The sequence below is a fragment of the Naumovozyma castellii genome, chromosome 4, assembly GCF_000237345.1.
Source record: "Naumovozyma castellii chromosome 4, complete genome".
NCBI classification, from domain to species: Eukaryota; Fungi; Ascomycota; class Saccharomycetes; order Saccharomycetales; family Saccharomycetaceae; genus Naumovozyma; species Naumovozyma castellii.
The window spans coordinates 470,817-491,087 of record NC_016494.1 but is presented as its reverse complement, the minus strand read 5'-3'; the positions used below and the strand labels follow the sequence as shown (position 1 = coordinate 491,087).

At 37.3% G+C, this 20,271-nt stretch overlaps 10 protein-coding genes across 10 annotated transcripts; 5 read left to right on the top strand and 5 right to left on the bottom strand.

Moving 5' to 3' along the window:
* Positions 1 to 6: 6 nt before the first annotated feature.
* On the top strand, positions 7 to 635 carry APS3 (Aps3p; the record flags this gene model as incomplete). Its single annotated transcript, XM_003676151.1, has 2 exons — positions 7 to 28; positions 97 to 635. 2 exons carry the CDS (start codon positions 7 to 9, stop codon positions 633 to 635), a joined length of 561 nt encoding a protein of 186 aa, XP_003676199.1.
* A 103-nt stretch (positions 636 to 738) lies between these two features.
* On the bottom strand, positions 739 to 2,340 carry RRN7 (Rrn7p; the record flags this gene model as incomplete). Its single annotated transcript, XM_003676150.1, has 1 exon — positions 739 to 2,340. The coding sequence occupies one exon, from the start codon at positions 2,338 to 2,340 to the stop codon at positions 739 to 741; it is 1,602 nt and encodes a 533-aa protein (XP_003676198.1).
* A 144-nt stretch (positions 2,341 to 2,484) lies between these two features.
* BRE2 (Bre2p) lies at positions 2,485 to 4,068 on the bottom strand (the record flags this gene model as incomplete). Its single annotated transcript, XM_003676149.1, has 1 exon — positions 2,485 to 4,068. The coding sequence occupies one exon, from the start codon at positions 4,066 to 4,068 to the stop codon at positions 2,485 to 2,487; it is 1,584 nt and encodes a 527-aa protein (XP_003676197.1).
* Positions 4,069 to 4,355: 287 nt separating this feature from the next.
* On the top strand, positions 4,356 to 7,028 carry PPR1 (Ppr1p; the record flags this gene model as incomplete). Its single annotated transcript, XM_003676148.1, has 1 exon — positions 4,356 to 7,028. One exon carries the CDS (start codon positions 4,356 to 4,358, stop codon positions 7,026 to 7,028), a length of 2,673 nt encoding a protein of 890 aa, XP_003676196.1.
* A 575-nt stretch (positions 7,029 to 7,603) lies between these two features.
* Positions 7,604 to 9,343, top strand: NCAS0D02530 (uncharacterized protein; the record flags this gene model as incomplete). Its single annotated transcript, XM_003676147.1, has 1 exon — positions 7,604 to 9,343. The coding sequence occupies one exon, from the start codon at positions 7,604 to 7,606 to the stop codon at positions 9,341 to 9,343; it is 1,740 nt and encodes a 579-aa protein (XP_003676195.1).
* Positions 9,344 to 11,746: 2,403 nt separating this feature from the next.
* NCAS0D02520 (C2H2-type zinc finger protein) lies at positions 11,747 to 12,478 on the bottom strand (the record flags this gene model as incomplete). Its single annotated transcript, XM_003676146.1, has 1 exon — positions 11,747 to 12,478. One exon carries the CDS (start codon positions 12,476 to 12,478, stop codon positions 11,747 to 11,749), a length of 732 nt encoding a protein of 243 aa, XP_003676194.1.
* Positions 12,479 to 14,173: 1,695 nt separating this feature from the next.
* LCB5 (sphinganine kinase LCB5) lies at positions 14,174 to 16,114 on the top strand (the record flags this gene model as incomplete). Its single annotated transcript, XM_003676145.1, has 1 exon — positions 14,174 to 16,114. One exon carries the CDS (start codon positions 14,174 to 14,176, stop codon positions 16,112 to 16,114), a length of 1,941 nt encoding a protein of 646 aa, XP_003676193.1.
* A 268-nt stretch (positions 16,115 to 16,382) lies between these two features.
* YPT6 (Rab family GTPase YPT6) lies at positions 16,383 to 17,051 on the bottom strand (the record flags this gene model as incomplete). Its single annotated transcript, XM_003676144.1, has 1 exon — positions 16,383 to 17,051. The coding sequence occupies one exon, from the start codon at positions 17,049 to 17,051 to the stop codon at positions 16,383 to 16,385; it is 669 nt and encodes a 222-aa protein (XP_003676192.1).
* A 251-nt stretch (positions 17,052 to 17,302) lies between these two features.
* On the bottom strand, positions 17,303 to 17,497 carry TMA7 (Tma7p; the record flags this gene model as incomplete). Its single annotated transcript, XM_003676143.1, has 1 exon — positions 17,303 to 17,497. The coding sequence occupies one exon, from the start codon at positions 17,495 to 17,497 to the stop codon at positions 17,303 to 17,305; it is 195 nt and encodes a 64-aa protein (XP_003676191.1).
* A 229-nt stretch (positions 17,498 to 17,726) lies between these two features.
* Positions 17,727 to 20,249, top strand: RED1 (Red1p; the record flags this gene model as incomplete). The annotated part of the gene is made up of 1 exon (XM_003676142.1): positions 17,727 to 20,249. The coding sequence occupies one exon, from the start codon at positions 17,727 to 17,729 to the stop codon at positions 20,247 to 20,249; it is 2,523 nt and encodes an 840-aa protein (XP_003676190.1).
* Positions 20,250 to 20,271: the final 22 nt, after the last annotated feature.

Genomic DNA, 20,271 nt, shown 5'->3' with positions numbered 1-20,271 from the left:
AAGATCATGATACACGCTGTATTAATATGTATGCTGATATCATCCGACAATAAGACACCCAGAATTTATTACTAACTACAAAAACGAATTCTGTAGTTAACAAGAAATGCCAACCGAGACTAATTAAGTTTTATACTCCAGTAGAACTTAGCAAACAGAAATTGCTATTGGAACAAGTCTACGAATTGATATCTCAACGAAATAATGATTTCCAGAGTTCTTTTCTAGTAACTCCTCCATCTCTATTTCCAAACACTGCTGATAATGACGAAGATATTCAAATTATTTATAAAAACTACGCGACTCTGTACTTCACATTCATTGTTGATGACCAGGAATCAGAACTAGCCATTTTAGATTTAATCCAAACATTTGTAGAGTCTTTGGATCGCTGCTTTACTGAAGTTAACGAGCTAGACCTAATCTTTAATTGGCAAACATTACAAAGTGTGTTAGAAGAGATAATACAAGGTGGTATGGTCATCGAAACTAATGTTGCTAAAATAGTAAGCTCAGTAGATGAACTAAATAAGGCTTCAGAGGCTTCGAATACCAGCAGTATTGGAAGTGGGTTTAGCAATGTATTACAGACATTCACGCAAGGTGGATTTGCCCAATGGGCATCCGGACAATAATCCAAATATTTAGACCTTATCCTGTACGTTAGGATTAAAAATGTTTTAGAATATGTATATATATATAATGCAATTTTATTACTATGATGATGACACGGTTGTATTACTGCCTTACGGTGAACTCTTCAATGCAATGTTTCTCAATCTTTTTCAGACAAAATGACAATCGCTCTAAAGGCACCACGAAATTGGTTGAGATATTTTTAGTAAGTAGTTCTCCCAATTGAGCTATCAGTATGGGACGCTGAATACTTTCAAGGCCATTGTCTTTGGGAGGATCATGGCTTTCCTGTATGAGAGTATCCTGTATTTGGGCATACTTCTCTTGCAATTCTTCAATAAATGTCTGCCGTGTTTTGGAACGAGGTGGAATTAGATACTTCTCGGATTGGATAGGCAAAATCTGGTGAAGTTTTCTTCTTGCAATTCTATAATCTACAGAAAGATTATCGTCTGTCTCGCTCGGACCTTTGCCCTGCTTAGAGAGAAACGATTTTTCAATCCAATCAAGATAGTCTAATGTTTCTCTTTCTGACCATTCAAAACTGTCCTTATTTTCAGGATAAAGAGAATTTTTGACATTTTCATCCAATGTGACTTCACTGCAATCAGCTACGCTATCAGCTTGTGACTGTTGTAGTAGTGCAACAATCCATCTATTACTGTAGCGATTACCTTTATCTGCCATAAGTATCCATCTTACTGTAAGGATGAAGTACGAGATTGTTCGTAATTCAGCATAAAAATGATATTGCGTAAAATTACGTGTTTCTCTTTCAATTATATGAAAATTGGAGCCATCATCTAATAATTCAATCAACTCAAGAGTGTAAATGTAGAATTCGGGTGGTAACGGTATGGCCAAGACCAATTTTAATACCAATCCTCGATAATTTAAGATCGAGTTAAATACAGTATTGAATTGTATTCTTCTACTAAGCGACGTCACTTTATTGAGCAGTTGTATTTCATTTGGTGGGGACCCACCTTCTAGTATTCCAAGGTAGTGATTTGGTAATAGTTTACGCCATTGTTTTGGAAGAACTTCTGTAGCTTTGAAATATAGTAATTTTGTTGTTGAGATCCATTGAATGAAATCATTCATATACACAGGCAAACCAAGATGAACAGATGCCATATATAGCATGGCTATTGTGGATGACATGTGTAATCCTAGCTTCCTCACTTTATGTTCAGTATGATCGTTTATAGGTACGTCTACTTCTGTATCACCACCAATTTCACCATCACTAAACTCATTTGAAACCAATTTTCTATTATCACGATCGATAGATTCAAGATATTTCATCCAAATTAACTTAACTACATCTGTAAATAACGTAGGAAACCCAAAATCATTTATTAATGTGGAACATTGCTTTCTCAAGATGAGTTGGAACGCCTTTAAAAATAATAAATTTGCATCCTGCCCATAAAGCTTCTTGCTCTGATGCTTTGAAGTTTGTGATTCTTGTAATTGTGACATACTTAAGTTAGATTGAAAACTCCCTACAGCATTAGTTGTTAAGTTCATTCTTCTAGTCATAGTAGACATTACATTGACATTATCGTCATCGTCGTTGAATTCGACATCACCTTCCATAACGTGACCGTATTGGCACGTTCTTCTACCGTTAATAACCCGCCATAGACGAGACGGACAGTTATCAACACCACATACAGGCCCCCTGATATATGTTGACATTCAGTTTGGTTGTCTAGAACATATGAAAATAACAATGGAAATGGATATGCTTGACGAATAAACTTTTCAATTATTAAGCGCGATGCTCTCAATATGATAATGCGTTACGTAATCTGGACAGAATATATATCTAAAGTTATTCTATTAAGCTGATGGGATGGTACGCACCTCATCTGTAATGGAAACAGGTATCTGTATAGCACTACCACCAGATTCTTTTGGTTTTGTTTTCGGAAGACCGATACCAGATGTATATTCTTCCTCTATCTCGTCGATTATGTCCCAGACAATATCGTCCGCAATCTGTTCCATGTATAATATGTCCAATGTCTTAATCTCTTCATCTGACTTCTTCACCACTGCAGTAAAGTATTTGAGCTCGTCCTTTTTCACATGGATACGTGCTGTCCCACCGTTAAAACAGCTTACTGTTGGATAATAACCTAATTTATTATTATTTGAATATTTATTTCTCAATAGGTGCCCTGTAGTACGTTTCTTAGAGTTAGCATTTTTATGCTGCTGGTCATCCATATTACCCTCTTCAGAATGAACACCATTTTTCCAGTAATTGAAATAGAATTTTTCATTATACTGAACTTCACTAAATGGGGGTAAGAATGGTTTAATATTCTCGAATGCATTGCCCAGAAATTTATCATTAAGATAGATACCCAGGGAAGAATTAGACAATTGATAATAATCTTGACGTTCTCTTTTATCAGATGAGTAATATTCTGGTTTCGTCGTCTTGATATAATCAGTAGCCTCAAAGAATAATTGATTTTTATACCTCAAGGCGATATGATCTCGAATAACATTTGAATAATCAATACCATTGAGAAGAGCTTTTTGAAATTCTATGTTACTTAGATTGTGGTGCCTTGATTTCTTCTTTACTGGTCCATCTATATCTGGTTTCCAAGATTCTGTGACCTCATTGGAGTGCTCCTTCTTCATGCCTATTCCCTCATGATGCTGAGATAGAGCGTCCACTCTTCTTCTGGAATATTCTTTGGCCTGGCTTATTTGTTCCTCCATAGAGGGAAGCCTCAGAAGAAATCCAATTCTATCACCAGGTTTCAAACAAAGCTCCCCCAAATTATCTAAAACTTGCATCACTTTACCTTCATGTATGGATTCTAAATTGTTATCTCTGATTCCGTACCCATACGCATCAAATCCTACAGGAGCCTCTAGTGAAGTTTCCCTTCTTGTTATACCCATCCGTATATGAGGGGTTGTATCTAACAAATCTTTTTTTCTTTGCCTTGATTGTGCACCATCGATTATTTCACCATTTGAATCGACTAGGATATTTCCTCCTTTAATAATCTCAATTTCCCAATACGTAACACCTTCCTTTACACAAACATCACTTCTGGCAGATCTCCAACCCAACGATTCTTGTACACTAATCATATTATTAGCATCCTTAAGAATAGAAACCGATCCGGCACGATCCATCAAGTTAAATCCAGGTGTTTCAAAAGGATACTCCGTGACACTATACCCTAATTCTTTAAATAATGGATTGGCTGCACCTACCCTATAAAGAAAATTTCTTTTATTTAAGGGAATGTCTTCAGGTTTAACAAATTGCAAATCGGAATTTACAGAATGAGTTTCATGAAATGATGGGAAGTTTGGTCTTTTGTACTTGAGCTCTGCATCGGAATTGGATACAAAATCCGTTTCCAGCTGATATGGAATAATTCCCAATTTCATATAACTAATGGATTTGAGAGTCTGTCTGCTCTTGATGCTTTAGTTTTACGTTGCAGATAATGCCATGGTTAGATGCTATTCTATGTTTAGTCGAAATTGTTTTTCTAAACACGAGCAAGCGCCCTAGATGAATATGAAAAAAAATGAAGTCAATACTAAGGTAGATATTGAAAAGTTAAACATTAAAATTTTCCTAGCATATTTCATAGAGGACTGTTAATTTGGAAAGTTATATCCAACCAAAGCTCAGATATTATCCATTTGAACACAGAAGCAGTGGTTTACTTATGCGAAAACAGAATACCATTACTGATGGTAAGTCAATGAGGAAGAAAGATGATGGAAACTCTTTGAAAAACGGGAGTCCTTCTTCTTCTACATTCAATACCTCGAAATCCAAATCTGCATGTAAAAGATGTCGGTCTAAGAAGATAAAATGTGATCAAAAGTTTCCCAGTTGTGACCGATGTGCGCATCTTAAGGTTCCCTGTGTTTCTGTAGATCCTGCAACGGGCCAAGATGTTCCAAGATCATATGTCTTTTATTTGGAAGATCGTCTAAGAGCAATGATGCAGAGGCTGAAGGATCTTGGAGAAGATCCCATTCAAGTACGAGGAAACGTTCCTGCGACAAGTGAAGATGATCCCTATGAGGAAGAATTACGAGATAGGGATGGTATATTGCAGCAATATTTAATAGAAAAAGTAAAAATGTTCCAATCAAATAAGACAGATTCAGTTGGAAAAGCTTCTATCAGTCCAGATCTTAACATTTCAGAAGCAATATGCCCTACTAATCTCGATATGAAATTAAGAACAGGTGAGAAGATGCTTGGTCAGCCGAGCCCGTCAGAATTAAACGAATCCAATAAGAATATAACTGCTCTGGCGACAATGAAGACAAGAAGCTCAAATTCATTCATGGGTGATTCATCTGGGGTATCATTTGCCAAATTAGTATTCACTGTGGTAAATTTCAAACCTGATCATTCATTTGAAAATGAATCAGATGAGGGCATTCAATTTAAGACTCCCAATATGTACACCCTTTATGAAAATACACCAAGATTTGATCCAGTAGAATTACCTCCAAGAGACTTTGCTGTAGAATTGATTCAAAGATACTTTATTGATACAAATTCTCAACTATCTATATTCCATAGAGAGTTTTTCTTAAAGAAATATTTTGAACCAATTTATGGACCTTGGGATCCGGCTGTTTCCCTAGCGTCAGATAGTACGGGAATTAATTCAAATTTCCAATTACCTTCCAATGTATTCATTGCCACAGATGATTGGGAAGGCAATTCTGATTCTCCCTGGTATGACACGCTGAGATATTTAAAAGATACAAAGAAAGTGAAAGATATAAAGGTTCCAGAACGATTCAAGATACCATATTTTTTTTTGAATATAGTTTTCGCCATTGGACATGCTACACGAGTGTTACTTTCTAAGATTGAGCTAGTGGTCACATTTAAGAGAAGAGCTCTACAATACACGAATGCTCTCTTTGCCACCAGCGATAGATTGGAAGCACTTGCTGGGATGTTACTACTTGCTGTGTATTCATTAATGAGACCAAACGTTCCAGGTGTTTGGTATACGATGGGGTCAGTTCTTCGGTTAACCGTGGATCTAGGGTTACATACAGAGAAACTGAATCATAATTTTGATGCATTTACTGTAGAGATCCGTCGTCGATTATTTTGGGCTGCTTATTCATTGGATAGGCAAATTTGTTCGTATTTCGGAAGACCGTTTGGTATCCCGGAGGAGAATATTACCACTAGATTCCCGAGTGAGTTAGATGACTCTTTCATTACACCAAATAGAAATGTCTCTGATTATTCAGATATTATGAACACGACTGCGTCCCCCAAGATTATTGCGATGGCTATGTATAAGGTCAGGAAGATCCAGGCCAAGATTGTTCATATATTGTATTCGCCCAATGCAGAACTTCCGAGAAACTTCACTGATATGGAATCGTGGCGTAATGCGACGTTGAAAGAGTTAGGGAATTGGAAAGTTAATGAGGTACCCAAATCCTTCAAAGCGATGAATTGTGAATTCAATATGTTTTTCTTTACTTTGAATTATTTTTACTCGGAGAGTATCCTCTTTGGATTGTCGCCCAAGTGTCCCACTCTCAGTGGACATGCCTTTAGAGTTGTTAGTGAAGGTACAAAGGGTACCATTGATGTGTTTTCAGATTTATGTAAGAAGCAAAAGTTATCATTCACATGGGTTGCCGTTCATAATATTTTCATGAACGGGATGACATACCCGTATGTTGTCTTTTATTCCCGGGATGATGTTAGAGATGACAAAAAGACTGTAGAAGAATACACAGGTAAAGTGTTAATGGCATTGAAGAATTTAATAGGGATGTGTGATTCTGCGAGGAGTTGTTACAATAGTTATAAGGTTTTATCAGCTGCTGTAATTAAGTTAAAGTTTGGTAGTAGGGCGGACCAGCTTGACAAGGGAACATGTACAGTGAACACAAGCAATGAACCTTACAAGGATGAGGAAGTGAAGGAGACATTCCATTCATTTCCTAAGGAGGTTGCTATACCAGCTTTTCCCAACCATAGAAATGTCGACATGGATAGCCAGGCCAGTTTTGAAAAAACTTTAAACCTGCCATTAGATCAATTTTTCACCGAGTTGGAAAAAGTTACCTCTATCCCTGAACGAACGAAACCTTTTTCGAATCATAATGCCAGTAATTTTGCCCAGGGCTCTCAATTCCAATCCAACGAGGTCACCGATGGGAATGTTATGGGGACGGATAATGAGAGTCTCCGCGATATTCTCTTCCAAGTGACCTCTGAACCCATGTGGGATGAGCTTTTCATGCAAAAGGGGGACACAGACATGGGACTCACACAGCATATCAATCCGACGCTCCCGACACAATCTGGCAAAAACGATTTTGTCGACGGGTTATTTTGATATTATAGATTCTACGCACAGCACTGTACATAAGATTATATAACGTTTAATAATAAGACCTTGGCACCTTGCATGACGGGTTCAGTGTCCAGACGAGCAGTTACGTCAAGCATTGTTTCCCGAAACAGTAATAGTGGAAGTGGAAGAATAGTCTATTCACTATTATCGGGGGTGGTCTCTATCAAAATGCAGCCAAGGCAGCCAATCAGGGGTTTCTTGATGGTAGAGTCCAGAATCCTTTGCGAATCCGCATACAAAAATTGCAAGGGCGACATGGGTCTCACGGCTGTGCGCGAACCGCCTGGCTCCTATTTGTGGGGGGATCTTGGATCTGGCGGGACGTTTTGTTGCCTGTTTGTTGGCTAGGCTCAGTGGGGTAGAGCACAAGTAATAGGCAGAAAAGGGTGGTTGTCAAGAAGATCGCGGCTGCCAAGGTTGCTGGTCGTGTGACAATCAAGTGAGAAGGTCTGTAATCTGAGTATATTTATTTATATATATATACTTTCTAGGCTGGCATCGGGACCGATCTTGAAGTCAGCTCACATGACCCGTTTGTGCAACCACTTTGAATAAACATGAAACTACCACTAAAACCATCACTATGCAACACATCAAAGATAAGACCGCTCTCGAGAACAAGCTCCGGTTCTGGCTCCAGATCAAACTCTGGTTCTTGGAAAAATGTTAGGTTTGCCCCACAATTAACCACGGTGAAAAGCTTCTACTCGGGCGATGAACCCATTTCCATCTCCAATGAGAATTCTCCAAGGTTGGTAAGTGTTGCTGACACCGTTCTGCTGGATGATAGAGACGATGATGGGTTTTCAGTGAATAACAATTTCAACTACAAATATTATAACGGCGATGAGGCATTCCAGTTGGATTACGACTCAGATAATGAGAGTACATTCGAAGGCTACTACAAGAACTTGGACGAGAAATATCTGGGCAATTTTCATTTCTCTCTGGGGAACACCAGGGACAATAGTAACGCTAATGGTGAAGGTGACAGTGCGGAACTTTTCGCTGATGGTGCAGATGAGCCATTTGAAGTAAGGGATTGGCAATTAATGTCGAGTCCCGTGCAATCGCAATTCAAAAGTGAAATGCCCTTTGAACAACTCTTGAACGGTCAAAATATTAAATTGTACTCGCTCAAGAGTGAAAACGATGGACAGGCATTCAAGTTGGTCGGGCTCATACTGGTTAACAATATACAATTCGAGAAAAACATCGAAGTTAAATTTACTTTCAACAACTGGGAAAACATTTGCTACCAAGTGGCGTACTTTAACCGTTCCCTTAATGCTAAATTTGACGAGTTCAAGTTCACTATTGATTTGACTAGCTTTAAGAGTCTCTTGAAATTGCAAAAGATATTGTATACGAAGGACCCCGTGACGCATTGTCCCATAAATATCGAAATGTGTTGTCGGTACGACGTGAATAATGAAACATACTACGATAATAACAACTATAACAACTATTGCATCCCCATCCAGGCCACCACGGAAGTGTGCAGGCTATACGACGCTTCAGACTCTAGCGATGACACACTACAAGGTGAAGAAACAATGGGATACAATGACACCGATAACAATGCGAGCCACCGCACTTCCAATTTCTACTCGGACTTTTTAATATCCACCACAATGACACACCGTGTAAGGGAAGCTTCACATTCAAGACAGTTTAGTGACACTACGGACTATTACAACACGTCACCTTTGAAGCACCTGTACCATGAGGATACCAGTCTTATCAAGCCCAAGAAATTAAACGAGGTGGTCACTGAAGGAGGTGAGTATTTCGGGACCAACTTGGATGATGCCATCTATGCTGACGACAGTATCAATCAGGAAGAAGCTAGTTATTACTCGTCATCATCGTCTGCAGACTCGATCGACTCACCTTCGTTGTTAAATTCCAACTCATTAACATCATCTCTTTCGTCATCCTTGTCTGACATGGCTCCCCTGAATGAATACACGTACTTGACCTTTGGTGGCGGTAGTGTCTATTCGATGAACACCTTCCATGATGCGAGTGGGGATCTGGATGGACAAAGTGTTCAATCTGATTCCACTGAGATCAACAATAATAATAATACTACGAATAGTAACAATAATTCTGTGGAAACCATCACTGTGAAGAAACCTACACCACCAGCACCTACGTTATTACTGCCGAAGAAAGAAAGGGATTACCAACTAAACAACTCCAGGTTCAATAATTCAAGGGCTTATGATAAATTTTTCCATACTGTTGGGAATGAAGACGAGACTGTTCCTGAGAACCATTCAATGACTTTCTAAAATATATTAGTTATCCTTCTTCAACTGCATATTTACCTCTTGACACCAAAAGAGCTAGACACTTATCTAGCTACGTACGCATTTCTTACTCTCTATAAAATATATTCCATTATTAAATTAAAATAACATTCAAACAATACAAAATTAAAGAGGTTATATAACATTACATAGTATCTGTCTTTTCATGAGATACCTCATCATTCAGCGATATTTTCACAACCGCGTTTGCGTCGCTAATTAACTTGGCGAAAAAGTTTGCATGTTAACTTCTTTCAACAAGAGGGCATAAACTCGTGAGATTCATTTTGGGTCACACAGTGTTTTCCATATCCATGAACACAACATACCAATCAGGATCATCTAGACAATATGAAAGTTATTGTCATTTCATCTTTCATGAAAAAAAGAAAAATTAATCCTGTCTAAAAGTATTCAATATGAGCTTCGCTTGGTTGCACAAATAGATCTGACAAACCATTCTGTCCCAGAAAGCACGAGTGTCTCTTATGTAGTTCCAGGTAGTAAATATGAAGCTTCTCCGAAGCACATTAATTCTTGTTACAGTCCCATTATTCATATTGTTCTCAATAATAGAGTCATTGTTTCCTTTCCGACTATTACGTGCTCAACAAGATATTAGGACAGAACGTTACCGTTCCCTTAGTATGCTAATTGAAAATGTATCCCCACATAATAAGCATATAAACGGTCCTTCTATTGGTACCGGTATCTGAACCATACTTCAATGTTCAACATTATCTTTCTTGAGTGCGATATCTTTTTTAATTCAGTTCATAGTTTACTCATTAAAGCAAACGTAGATCTATCTCGCTTCTCACAGTGACATATTATCAAGTTCTTTCCTACTTTTGAAAAGGAAATACAATGAAAGTGAATGATCAAATCCTTTGACCTAAAAAATGTTGTCCGCCTTGTTGTTATTATTCAACGAGTGATTTTCATTGATGGGCGTAAGAAAAACATCAACAGGCAAAGAAAGGCACATGATGAAAAATTGTTATTTGAATCCAGGAACAAAGTTTTACTATTTCCTATATATTTGGAATGGAGGCAAGGGACTCGTTATTTGTCACCTCTAGTGAGGAGCTAAACTAGAGTGCAAAGACGTGAATGACTAGCCCCAATTCTTTAATAATCGTCCCACTTTAACGGTCCTTAAATAATCAAAGAAGGGGATTGAAAATGATATTTTGATGAAAGAAAGAGATCCGATGAACCTTTTGATAATCTGTTTGATCACCTAGAGGAAATAAAAGAGTAAAGATGGTAGTCAATAAATAAAAAATGACTCAGGTTCAAAGGGATTCGTGCAAGCCAAAAATTATTATTTTACCATGACTAATAGTATTATTCCATGCCCTTATCTTCCCAACGCTATCATTAACACATTTATTCCACTTCTCAATAAGATATTCCAAATGGGGTTTCAGTTAGCTAGAAAAGTCTATTGCAGCTTTTAGCCAAAAATCTTGAAGTGTTCACTGAATTTTGTCAACCCTTTTCCAAAGATAAGATTATTTGAATGGTATCGTATCAGCCGGGTGAAATGAAGTGGTTGAGTGAGGATATGGTGATATTGGCGGGAAATTTCAAAAGAAAGTCAGAGGGATTCATGATGCTGCGAAATTGGAAGTTGTCTACGACGAAGTAGAGCCAAGATTATATGTCATCACTTAAGGGAAAAGTATAAAAAAATCACACATAACGACTCCTAGCTTGAGCGTTGATAAGTTTAAATCCTTCCCAATAGTTAAAGTTCTCCCATACCCACATAATCATTACAGATGATTCTTTCCATACCCTTCTCCATGATAGCAGCTAGCTCTTATGGGTAGCCCTCACCGTGTATGCATCAACGCCAAACGGAACCAGGTTTATTTCACAGGATACTGTCCAGATGAGAAGGAAGAAACTATTACCATGAACTTTTTGTTGTTGTTAACGCTACAACCCTTGTTCAATTAGCAACCCACTCAGCAACGTTACCTCTTAAGCTCATATGATAATTCTCGTTTGGCTCGGAACCTTTTTTTCAATCAATGTACGTTTATTGGGTGCTTCACCCATACCCCCCTCACCTGAAAAAACAATTGACATTTATTAATTAATTGAATGAATGAATGAACGAACGAACGAGTGAATTTGAGTTTCAACGTGAATTTTATTATGAAAAAATGTTTGTAATACAAAAGCTTGTTATACTATTATTAATATTGCAATTGGAGGAGGGAATGGCAAAATATAAGCAAGATCAACCTAGTCTGATGGACGAACAATTCATAGGCGAATATGAATTGTGTAAAAACATAGCATCCAATGTTATGCTGTGTTTGTTTTTTTACGTTTTAAAATCAAGATGACAAGTTTGCTTCGTTTATATTTTCATCCATCATCGCTAATGATATAGTCCACGCTTAATCTGGATTCTCTGGTTAGTTTGGGACTCACTGGTGTTTCCTTCTTTTCGCTGGTGGTTACTGTCGGTGGTGCTTGCGGTGGCGGCGGCGGTGCATTTGGTGGAACGGTGCTATTGCTAACATTATTATTGTTGTTGTTTCTGGATTGGAAATCTGGATTCATGGTGTATGATAGTTTGAGTGGAGAGTGACGTGAGATGACATTAATTGGTGCTGGTTGGTTGGAAATGTTCACAGGTGGCAACAAATACGGTCTCTGTCTTATTAATCTGTTACCAATATTTGTTGGAAATATTGTAGTTATAGGTAAAGACGGTACTGCTCGACCGATATTGTTATCATTGTGGTACGGTATGGTGCTTGCGCTTGCGTTTGCATTTTCGTGTGAGTAGGAGGGAGTGGTGGGGATTTTCACTGAATCTTGTTTATGAATGAAATCGATAGAAGTTGGCGGTAATTCCGCCATATTTATAATTTTCAAATGAACAGATAACCGATGTTGTTTTAAATTATCGAGCCTGCTAAAGCATTTGAGACACACGTCACATTTAAATGGTTTTTCACCCGTGTGTTTCCTTATATGTCTTGCCAAATGTTCCATTCTGGAGAATGCCATGTGACAGTCTCCGAACCCAGTGCATTTAAAATTTTTCTTTTTCTTCCTCTTGACTTGTCTCCTATTCCTCGGTGGAGACATGCTACTACTTGCTTGGTAAAAAATAAAGTGACAAAATATCAACGCCAAACCCAGTGCAAGAAACTTCAATACGATACAGTTTTGATCTCTGCCTGACTCTGGTTCTTCTACTTAGGTAGGGGTGTGAAAAATACAAAAAACTTGAACGAACTGGGGACAATGGAGGGTGTGGAGGGGGAGGTGGAGAACACACGAAGCTTTTGAATTTCCGGAATGTATTAATAATTTCCAGTATTCCAGACGAGCACTATATAATTTTGGTTGATGGATCATAGCTGGAGTAGACTACTGACAAGAATTTGGGCATGCTCGAGGTGCAACGAAAAAAATGAACCGGGAAAAACCCACTACGTACTTGTGTGCGTCGGTGAGAAAGTCAAAACCATGTAGATGGAGGGATGCGCACAATGTAAGCAGGCATGAATGGGCGGGAAGCATGCTTACGTAGGGGGATTTCCCTGGGATTGCACGCAGAATGGGCGGCAGCGGAAGCAAGAAGGTTATTGTTCTTGTTCCTGCGAGGGCACTGTGCGGGCAGCGAGACAATTTCCGTTCGGTTGAGTCACGTTTCTAAAAGTGTCGTTGTGCATGGCGGGCGCAGACGGCCGCGGAGGACGGGGTTCCACGGATCCGTCGGGGGCGCGTAGAGGGCGGGAATGGGAGGCGGTGAGGACGGCCGTGGGAGGCGATGGCGCCAGGGAAACAGCGCAGATCCGGCTGCGGACCGCAAGACTTCTGTTGCCGAGATTTCCAGCACCTCTTTCCCCTTTGGGAGCGGTTCGTCCCTAACGTAGGGATTACGTAGGGAAGTGGGGCTGGCTTCCCCAGCAAGGAAAGACAAGGAGCGAGTATCCCTTATCGGTTCGTGAGGATGACACCGTGTATGTATGGTCGCTGACCGTCAGCTCATGCTGCGGGCGGGTAGCACTGCCGGCGAAAGTTTCGAGCAGGGGCTTAGCTCATCTAAACGAACTGCTCTTTATCTTGTCGCCGCTCTCACACAGTATTATTTGTTATACATCGCTTCCACCAAACAAACCCGACCTTTCAATGTAATATATTCACTCCTTGAGATACGTACGTACTGTGTAATTCAAAATAACACTCCAACTACGGTTTTATGAGAAACTTATTGTCTACCCGTCCAACACCCAGACACCACGGGAATGTTCCTTCCTTCAGCGGAGTGGAACAATTAAAGTCAAATTGCCGTTAAAATGATAGATTGATTAAACACCTTGCTTTATTGATCTGTCAAATCTCTTCAAACAATAAAACCTATTGACAAACACACAATAAACAAGATCATCCAGACATTCAACAACAGATCTTGCATACACAGACTTCACTTCACTTACAAAAATACAAAAACCCGAAACTCACTGACTGACTCTGAATTCAACAGAGTTATCACTGGAAGAGCAAAAAATAACACAAATACTCATCGTAAAGGTCATCGAGTTACAAACGACAACTTTTCACCGAAAAAAAAATATTTCTCAAACAAAAATATCGTTACCTATCTCATTGCTTTAACTTCGCAACTTGCATTACCTCCTACTAGAAATTCATTCCAAATTGAAACTATTAAATAGCACCACAGATGCTCTCAAGGCAAGAACGAAGAGGGAGAAAAAGACTAAGACTAAAACTAAAAAGAAAGAGAAGCAAAAGGATGTCCCGCAAAATACATTAATGGCTCAACTACCATTACTCCCGTCAATAACAAATTATACAACTTCCACATTCTCAACAACTTCAAGTTCTGTTTCTTCATCAACGTCCAGTGTATCATCCGCATCCACTGAAACATCAATATCATCTGCATGTATCTCTATCTCATCTGCATTATCAAAGAAATCTTCAAGTAAAAGAGCTGAGAAGAGTAAAAAGAAAAAATCATCATCATCAAAGAAGAAACATCAAAAAAAGGAAGATCCCATCTCATCTGCCATACTCACAGAAGATGGTATCAAAATTAGAGCAAAGACATCCTCTTCCACTTCCAATTCAAATTCATCAACTCCAAATCCATATTCATTATCAAATAGTACAAGTAATGTGAATAGTACACTTACCATCAATACAAGTACCACAAGTTTTAGAAGTAGTACGGATTCTCATTTGGAAACAGCTTCACTTATAAGCTGCGTTACCTGTTTAAGTGATAATCCTGCTAATGATTCTCAAGGTAGCAATAATAATAGTCATACAACAACATCGGTCAATGGACAATTACCAGATAATGTTGTTATACCGTATGGTAGAATATTAAATGCCAAATATATTGACCCTATCAAGAAGAATAATTTAATAGAAATTGTATTTGCCAAACCAAGAAGACATGACGTTATCCCAAAAAAATTAACAGTATCCATTGAAAATCAATATTTAAATGGTGATCTGTTAGATGAAATTATGGATAGAAGTTATAAAAATACGAAAAGGAATAGATCCATTCTCGTAGTAATAAACCCATTTGGTGGTAAGAGGAAAGCTAAAAAGGTATTCATGAGTAAGGCAAAACCATTATTGTTAGCAAGTGAATGTTCCATTGATATAGCATATACTGAATATATTGGACATGGTATCAAAATTGCACAAGAATTGGATATTGACAAATATGATACCATTGCATGTGCCTCAGGAGATGGCATCCCACACGAAATTATGAACGGATTATATAGACGCCCTGATCGTGTCAAAGCCTTTAATAAATTAGCAATAACACAAATTCCATGTGGGTCCGGTAATGCCATGAGTGTTTCTTGTCATTGGACAAATAATCCATCATATGCAACTTTATGTTTAATTAAATCCATTGAAGTTCGTGTGGATGTCATGTTATGTTCTCAACCTTCATATGTGGACCAATTTCCTAAATTATCATTCTTAAGTCAAACTTATGGTGTCATTGCAGAATCAGATATAAATACAGAATCATTTAGATGGATGGGTTCTGCACGTTTCGAATTAGGTGTAGCATTCAATATTTTACAACGCAAGAAATATCCATGTGACATCTATGTGAAATATGCTGCTAAATCCAAAAATGAATTAAAATCAAGGTATTTGAAACATAAGACGAGGGAATCCCTAAGATTTCAAGATGAATTGGAAGAACAACAACAAGGTCAATTATATGGTGTCATTGATGGAGAAGCAGGTTATGTTCCTGATCCAGGATCAGTGACAGAAGAAGATTTTCATATAAAATATCCATTCCATGAGGGTGTTCCTAATGATTGGGAAAAAGTAGATTCAAATATAACTGATAATTTGGGTATATTTTATACGGGGAAAATGCCATATGTGGCTGCTGATACAAAATTTTTCCCAGCAGCTTTACCATGTGATGGTGCCATAGATATGGTCATAACAGATTCTCGCACTCCATTTACTAGAATGGCTCCCATCTTATTAGCATTAGATAGAGGTTCTCATGTCTTACAACCAGAGGTAATTCATTCCAAGATTCTAGCTTACAAGTTGGTACCAAAATTAACAAATGGTTTAATAGCTGTGGATGGAGAGAAATTTCCCCTAGAACCTATTCAAGTGGAAATCATGCCCAGATTGTGCAAGACATTATTAAGGAATGGTGTCTTTGTTGATACAGATTTTGATTCAATGTAGTATTTGCCGTCGAACATTTATGCATTTTTATAGATAACAAACAATGAAATTCGTTTTTAAATATTCTAACTAAATTTTTTTTTTCTTCTTTTGCTCTCTTACCTTATTATTATGTTAATGTTTTGTTCAATTAATTAAAGACTGACTATATATTAATATATACAAACGTTTTTATATGATGTTTTACAGTTTATGACGAGGAGGACTCATGGAAGAGTCATATGGGAAATGTGAAAGGTACAACCATCATTTTCTACTATTATCTTCTTTAACATTGACAACCACCAGCTTGTTCTTGTTCTTCATTCGTAGATATATCAATAATACCTGGCTTATCACCACTGGATTCGTTTGCTTTATTATTTTTCCCATTACCATCAGTATCTAATGGATTCGTATCAGAATTTTGAAATTCAGGTAAAGATTTGGCAATCTTCTTAAATAAATTCTTTACATTGTAACCAGCTTTCGTTGAAGTTTCCATAAATATATCGGCACCCAAGATTTTAGCCTTGTTTTCACCTTCCTCTATGGTTACTTGTCTTTCGTCGGATAAGTCACTCTTATTACCAACGATACAAAGTATAACATTATCATCACCTCTTTCATTCTTAACGTCTTCAATCCATTTATCAATATATTCAAACGATTTCTTCTTGGTTATATCATAAACAACAATGGCCACTCTCGAATCTCTAATATAAGAGGGAATCAAAGATCTAAACCTTTCTTGACCTGCAGTATCCCATAGTTGCAACCGGATGGTCTTATCGTCCAGATACATGGTTTTCGAAAGGAAATCAATACCAATGGTAGCTTGATAATGATCATCAAATGTATCATACATGAACCTGGTGATCAACGATGTCTTACCGACACCTTGTTCACCAAGGAAGACAATCTTATATTTGGTCAATGCCTTTCCTGATCTACTCATTGTGATGGCTAAATGCTTTGTTTTATGTTGATATATAGTTTGCTTGTGGACCCTTGGTACAGAAATTCAACGTTCATGTATCAATTTCTCCAGCTACTAACTCTGAAAGCGTGTTATGTTGTCTTTCCGGGGGCAGACAGACAAGCAAAAAAAATAGAAGAGATATTCGAGGAACGTTATATATATACTTTACTAACGTCAATATATTAAACTAAAGAATGGGTATAAAGTAATGCTATGTATGACACTATCTATTTCTTACCAGACTTCTTAATACCACCACCGACTAATGGTTTCCCAGCCTTGATGTTACCCATCATGGCCTTCTTAGCAGCGGCATCGGCCTTTTGCTTTTCTTTGAAGGCGAGTTCTTCTGGATCTAGATCATGTTGTTGCTTCTTCTTTTGCTTTAGTGGCTTGGCTTTACCCCCTTGACGACCGGACATTATTTCTTGGTATTTATTGTGATTTTACTCAGTGTAGAACTAACTGGGATTGAATGAATTTTTCAGTTATGAGAGGTTTTTTTAATTTCCTCCCTCTTCCATCATTTTATGCATTACCCGGATAAAAGAAAGATGGGCGGCTAAATTGAGGATATGAAGAGCAAAGAAATAAATAAATGGGTGGCAAATCTACAAAGCATCAACTATTCAACCGAAAAGAAAGGAAAGAATGAATGGAATAACAAGAAAACTATTTGGGACATTACTAAAGAATGATCCTTCTTTTGAATTGTCAGTGACCGACTACAAAACAAGGGTCAATGAATCGAATGCAACTTTGTTGGAAGAATTAGTGGAGTTGGTGGGCAATAGAGAGTCCAGTATTTGTAATCTGGATGGGTTTTTGTTTCCAATAATGTATTTTGGTGCCCAAGTTTTGGAAATGGGGTTGATTTCGGATAGATATCTCAATAAGATAACAGTTTGTAGATTTGGAGGAAACCCATATTCGATATCTTTCATGGACATTACTAACATAAGTTCTAAATATTCATNNNAGTTAATGAAATTTGAAACCATTTCATCCTTTCAAACCAAGTTTGAGGACAATAAACTAATTCAATTCTTATTCAAACATGGGTTTAATGTTGAAAGTCCCATGTTATTTAATTGGAAATATTTAAAAATATTGCAAAATTTATTTCCCCAGTGTAACCCAAAGGGACAGAAGTTAATCTCTGATATGATTATGAACAATAGTTACAAATTGCAAATTAAACAGTTATGGAATACATTGAATGATTTTCAGTTAGGATTGATATTAGTCAACCTCCTTTCAACCTGCGTAACCAATGACAACCAAAGGTCTCATTATTTCAAAGAAGTATTAAATAATGGTAGTATCCAAACATTAACAGACTCAAAACTTCTTAATTTTCACAAGCTGAAGAAGGTTACATGCTTCCCAAATGTTGAACAAATACAAGGAACTTTGCTTTTATCCGAAGGTTTTCTTCAAATCATTTACAATAAAACCTATATCTGGAGAACTAATCCTGACACAAATAAGATAGAACTAATTGTTGAATTAAACCGGAAAGACATTGAAATATCAAAAAATTTACGAAATAATTTGGTTATTAAGGTATGTGAAGGCTCTAAAGCAAGTGACTTCAAATGTAATTCAATACTACTCGAGAACTTTAAGAGAGCAAGAACATTCCTAATTGAGTTCACTGATAATAGCGAATGTACTTCACTTTTTTATAATATTAATAATGTTGCTAAGATTAGTGAAGTGAAAACTTTCCTATTATTAAATCATATCGAAGAAGGTCCATCGGAGGAGGAAAATGAAGAAGCAGAGCATGATGGTTCCATTTCAAATACAAATTCTTCTACTTCAATATCTGAAGAATTGAGCATTCATGTTAGTACCGAAGAATCCTCTTCAGTTCAGGGTACCAAAATAAGCGTTAACCCAAGTGTTAATCCTCTCCTTACCCCAGATCAGTCAGAAATCAATATGCTTAAGACTGATGAATGGGATTTTCCCATGAGTTCTCAAAATTTAGCAGGGACAACCAAACCAAATAAAGAACATTCATCTGAAATATTTGATAATAACAATATTGAACAGTCTCCTTTAGTTTTAGTACAAAAGAGAAAAATGATTAGAGAAACTACAAAAACTTTAGAAAGACTGAAGAAAGAGTTTAATCTAATTGAAGACCAAATACCTTCGCATATAAATTCCCCTACTAAAAACCCTGATACCAATTTAACTTCTTCATTTATGATAACAAACGTGAATGAGAAGCCGAAAGAGAATACAAAACTTAAATTGACAAATATCCTAGCTAAAGAAAATACTCAAAAATTGAAAGCACCAAGTATCAAAACTGTACACCCCTCCATCGGAAAGAAGGATATTAAGGTATTAAATACAATCTTTGGACCCAATTCCAAAACGAAAAGGAAAACACCAATTAAAAAACAACAAAAATTAAAGAATTTTAAACCACTGGTTACAATTGCGTCTTCACAAGAGGGGCCCGCACTAAGAACAAGAGGAAACAAGAAGAAAATTGGAGGCAATCCAGCCAAAGCATCTGTCACTACGTTCCCTAAAGGAGAAATATATGCAATTGAATCTCAACCAAGTCCCGAGATACTGTCACCAAAACGGACTGAAGTTTTAAATGGCACCAAACGTAACGCCGACAAACTTGAAAATGAATCTTCCAAAATCGTTACTAAAAAGCTGAAGACACCAATCTCAGATCTAAGTGCTGTTTCCATGGAGAGTACAAAATGTTGCATACCAAAAGTTCAAGTCCATGGGACAGATCCAGAACCGGTACAACCACAATCAAAAAACGACACGTTACAAGAAAACAATAATACAACTGCCATGAATTCAACTACCATTTTAGGAGGGTCGGCACACAATTCCTTTGTTGAAAATATTCAAAATTCTTTTACCGCCGGTCTCCAAGAACAAATATTTAATTCGGTAACCAACTTTTCAATGGATTTGGGAAAGAAGATAGAAATAATAAACAAGGAACTCAATAATAGAATCATGAAGCAATTATCTGAGAAATATCAACGATTATTTACTGAAATGCAAAAGAGTTTTCAAAATGATGCTGAGGAAATGATCAAATTTATGGGAGAGTTAAAGGATATGCTGCATCTTTCAGAGCAAGAATTGGTTAATGTTATAAGGTCTAGAAAATTTGAGACATAAAAACATTCATGGCGCCTAATCT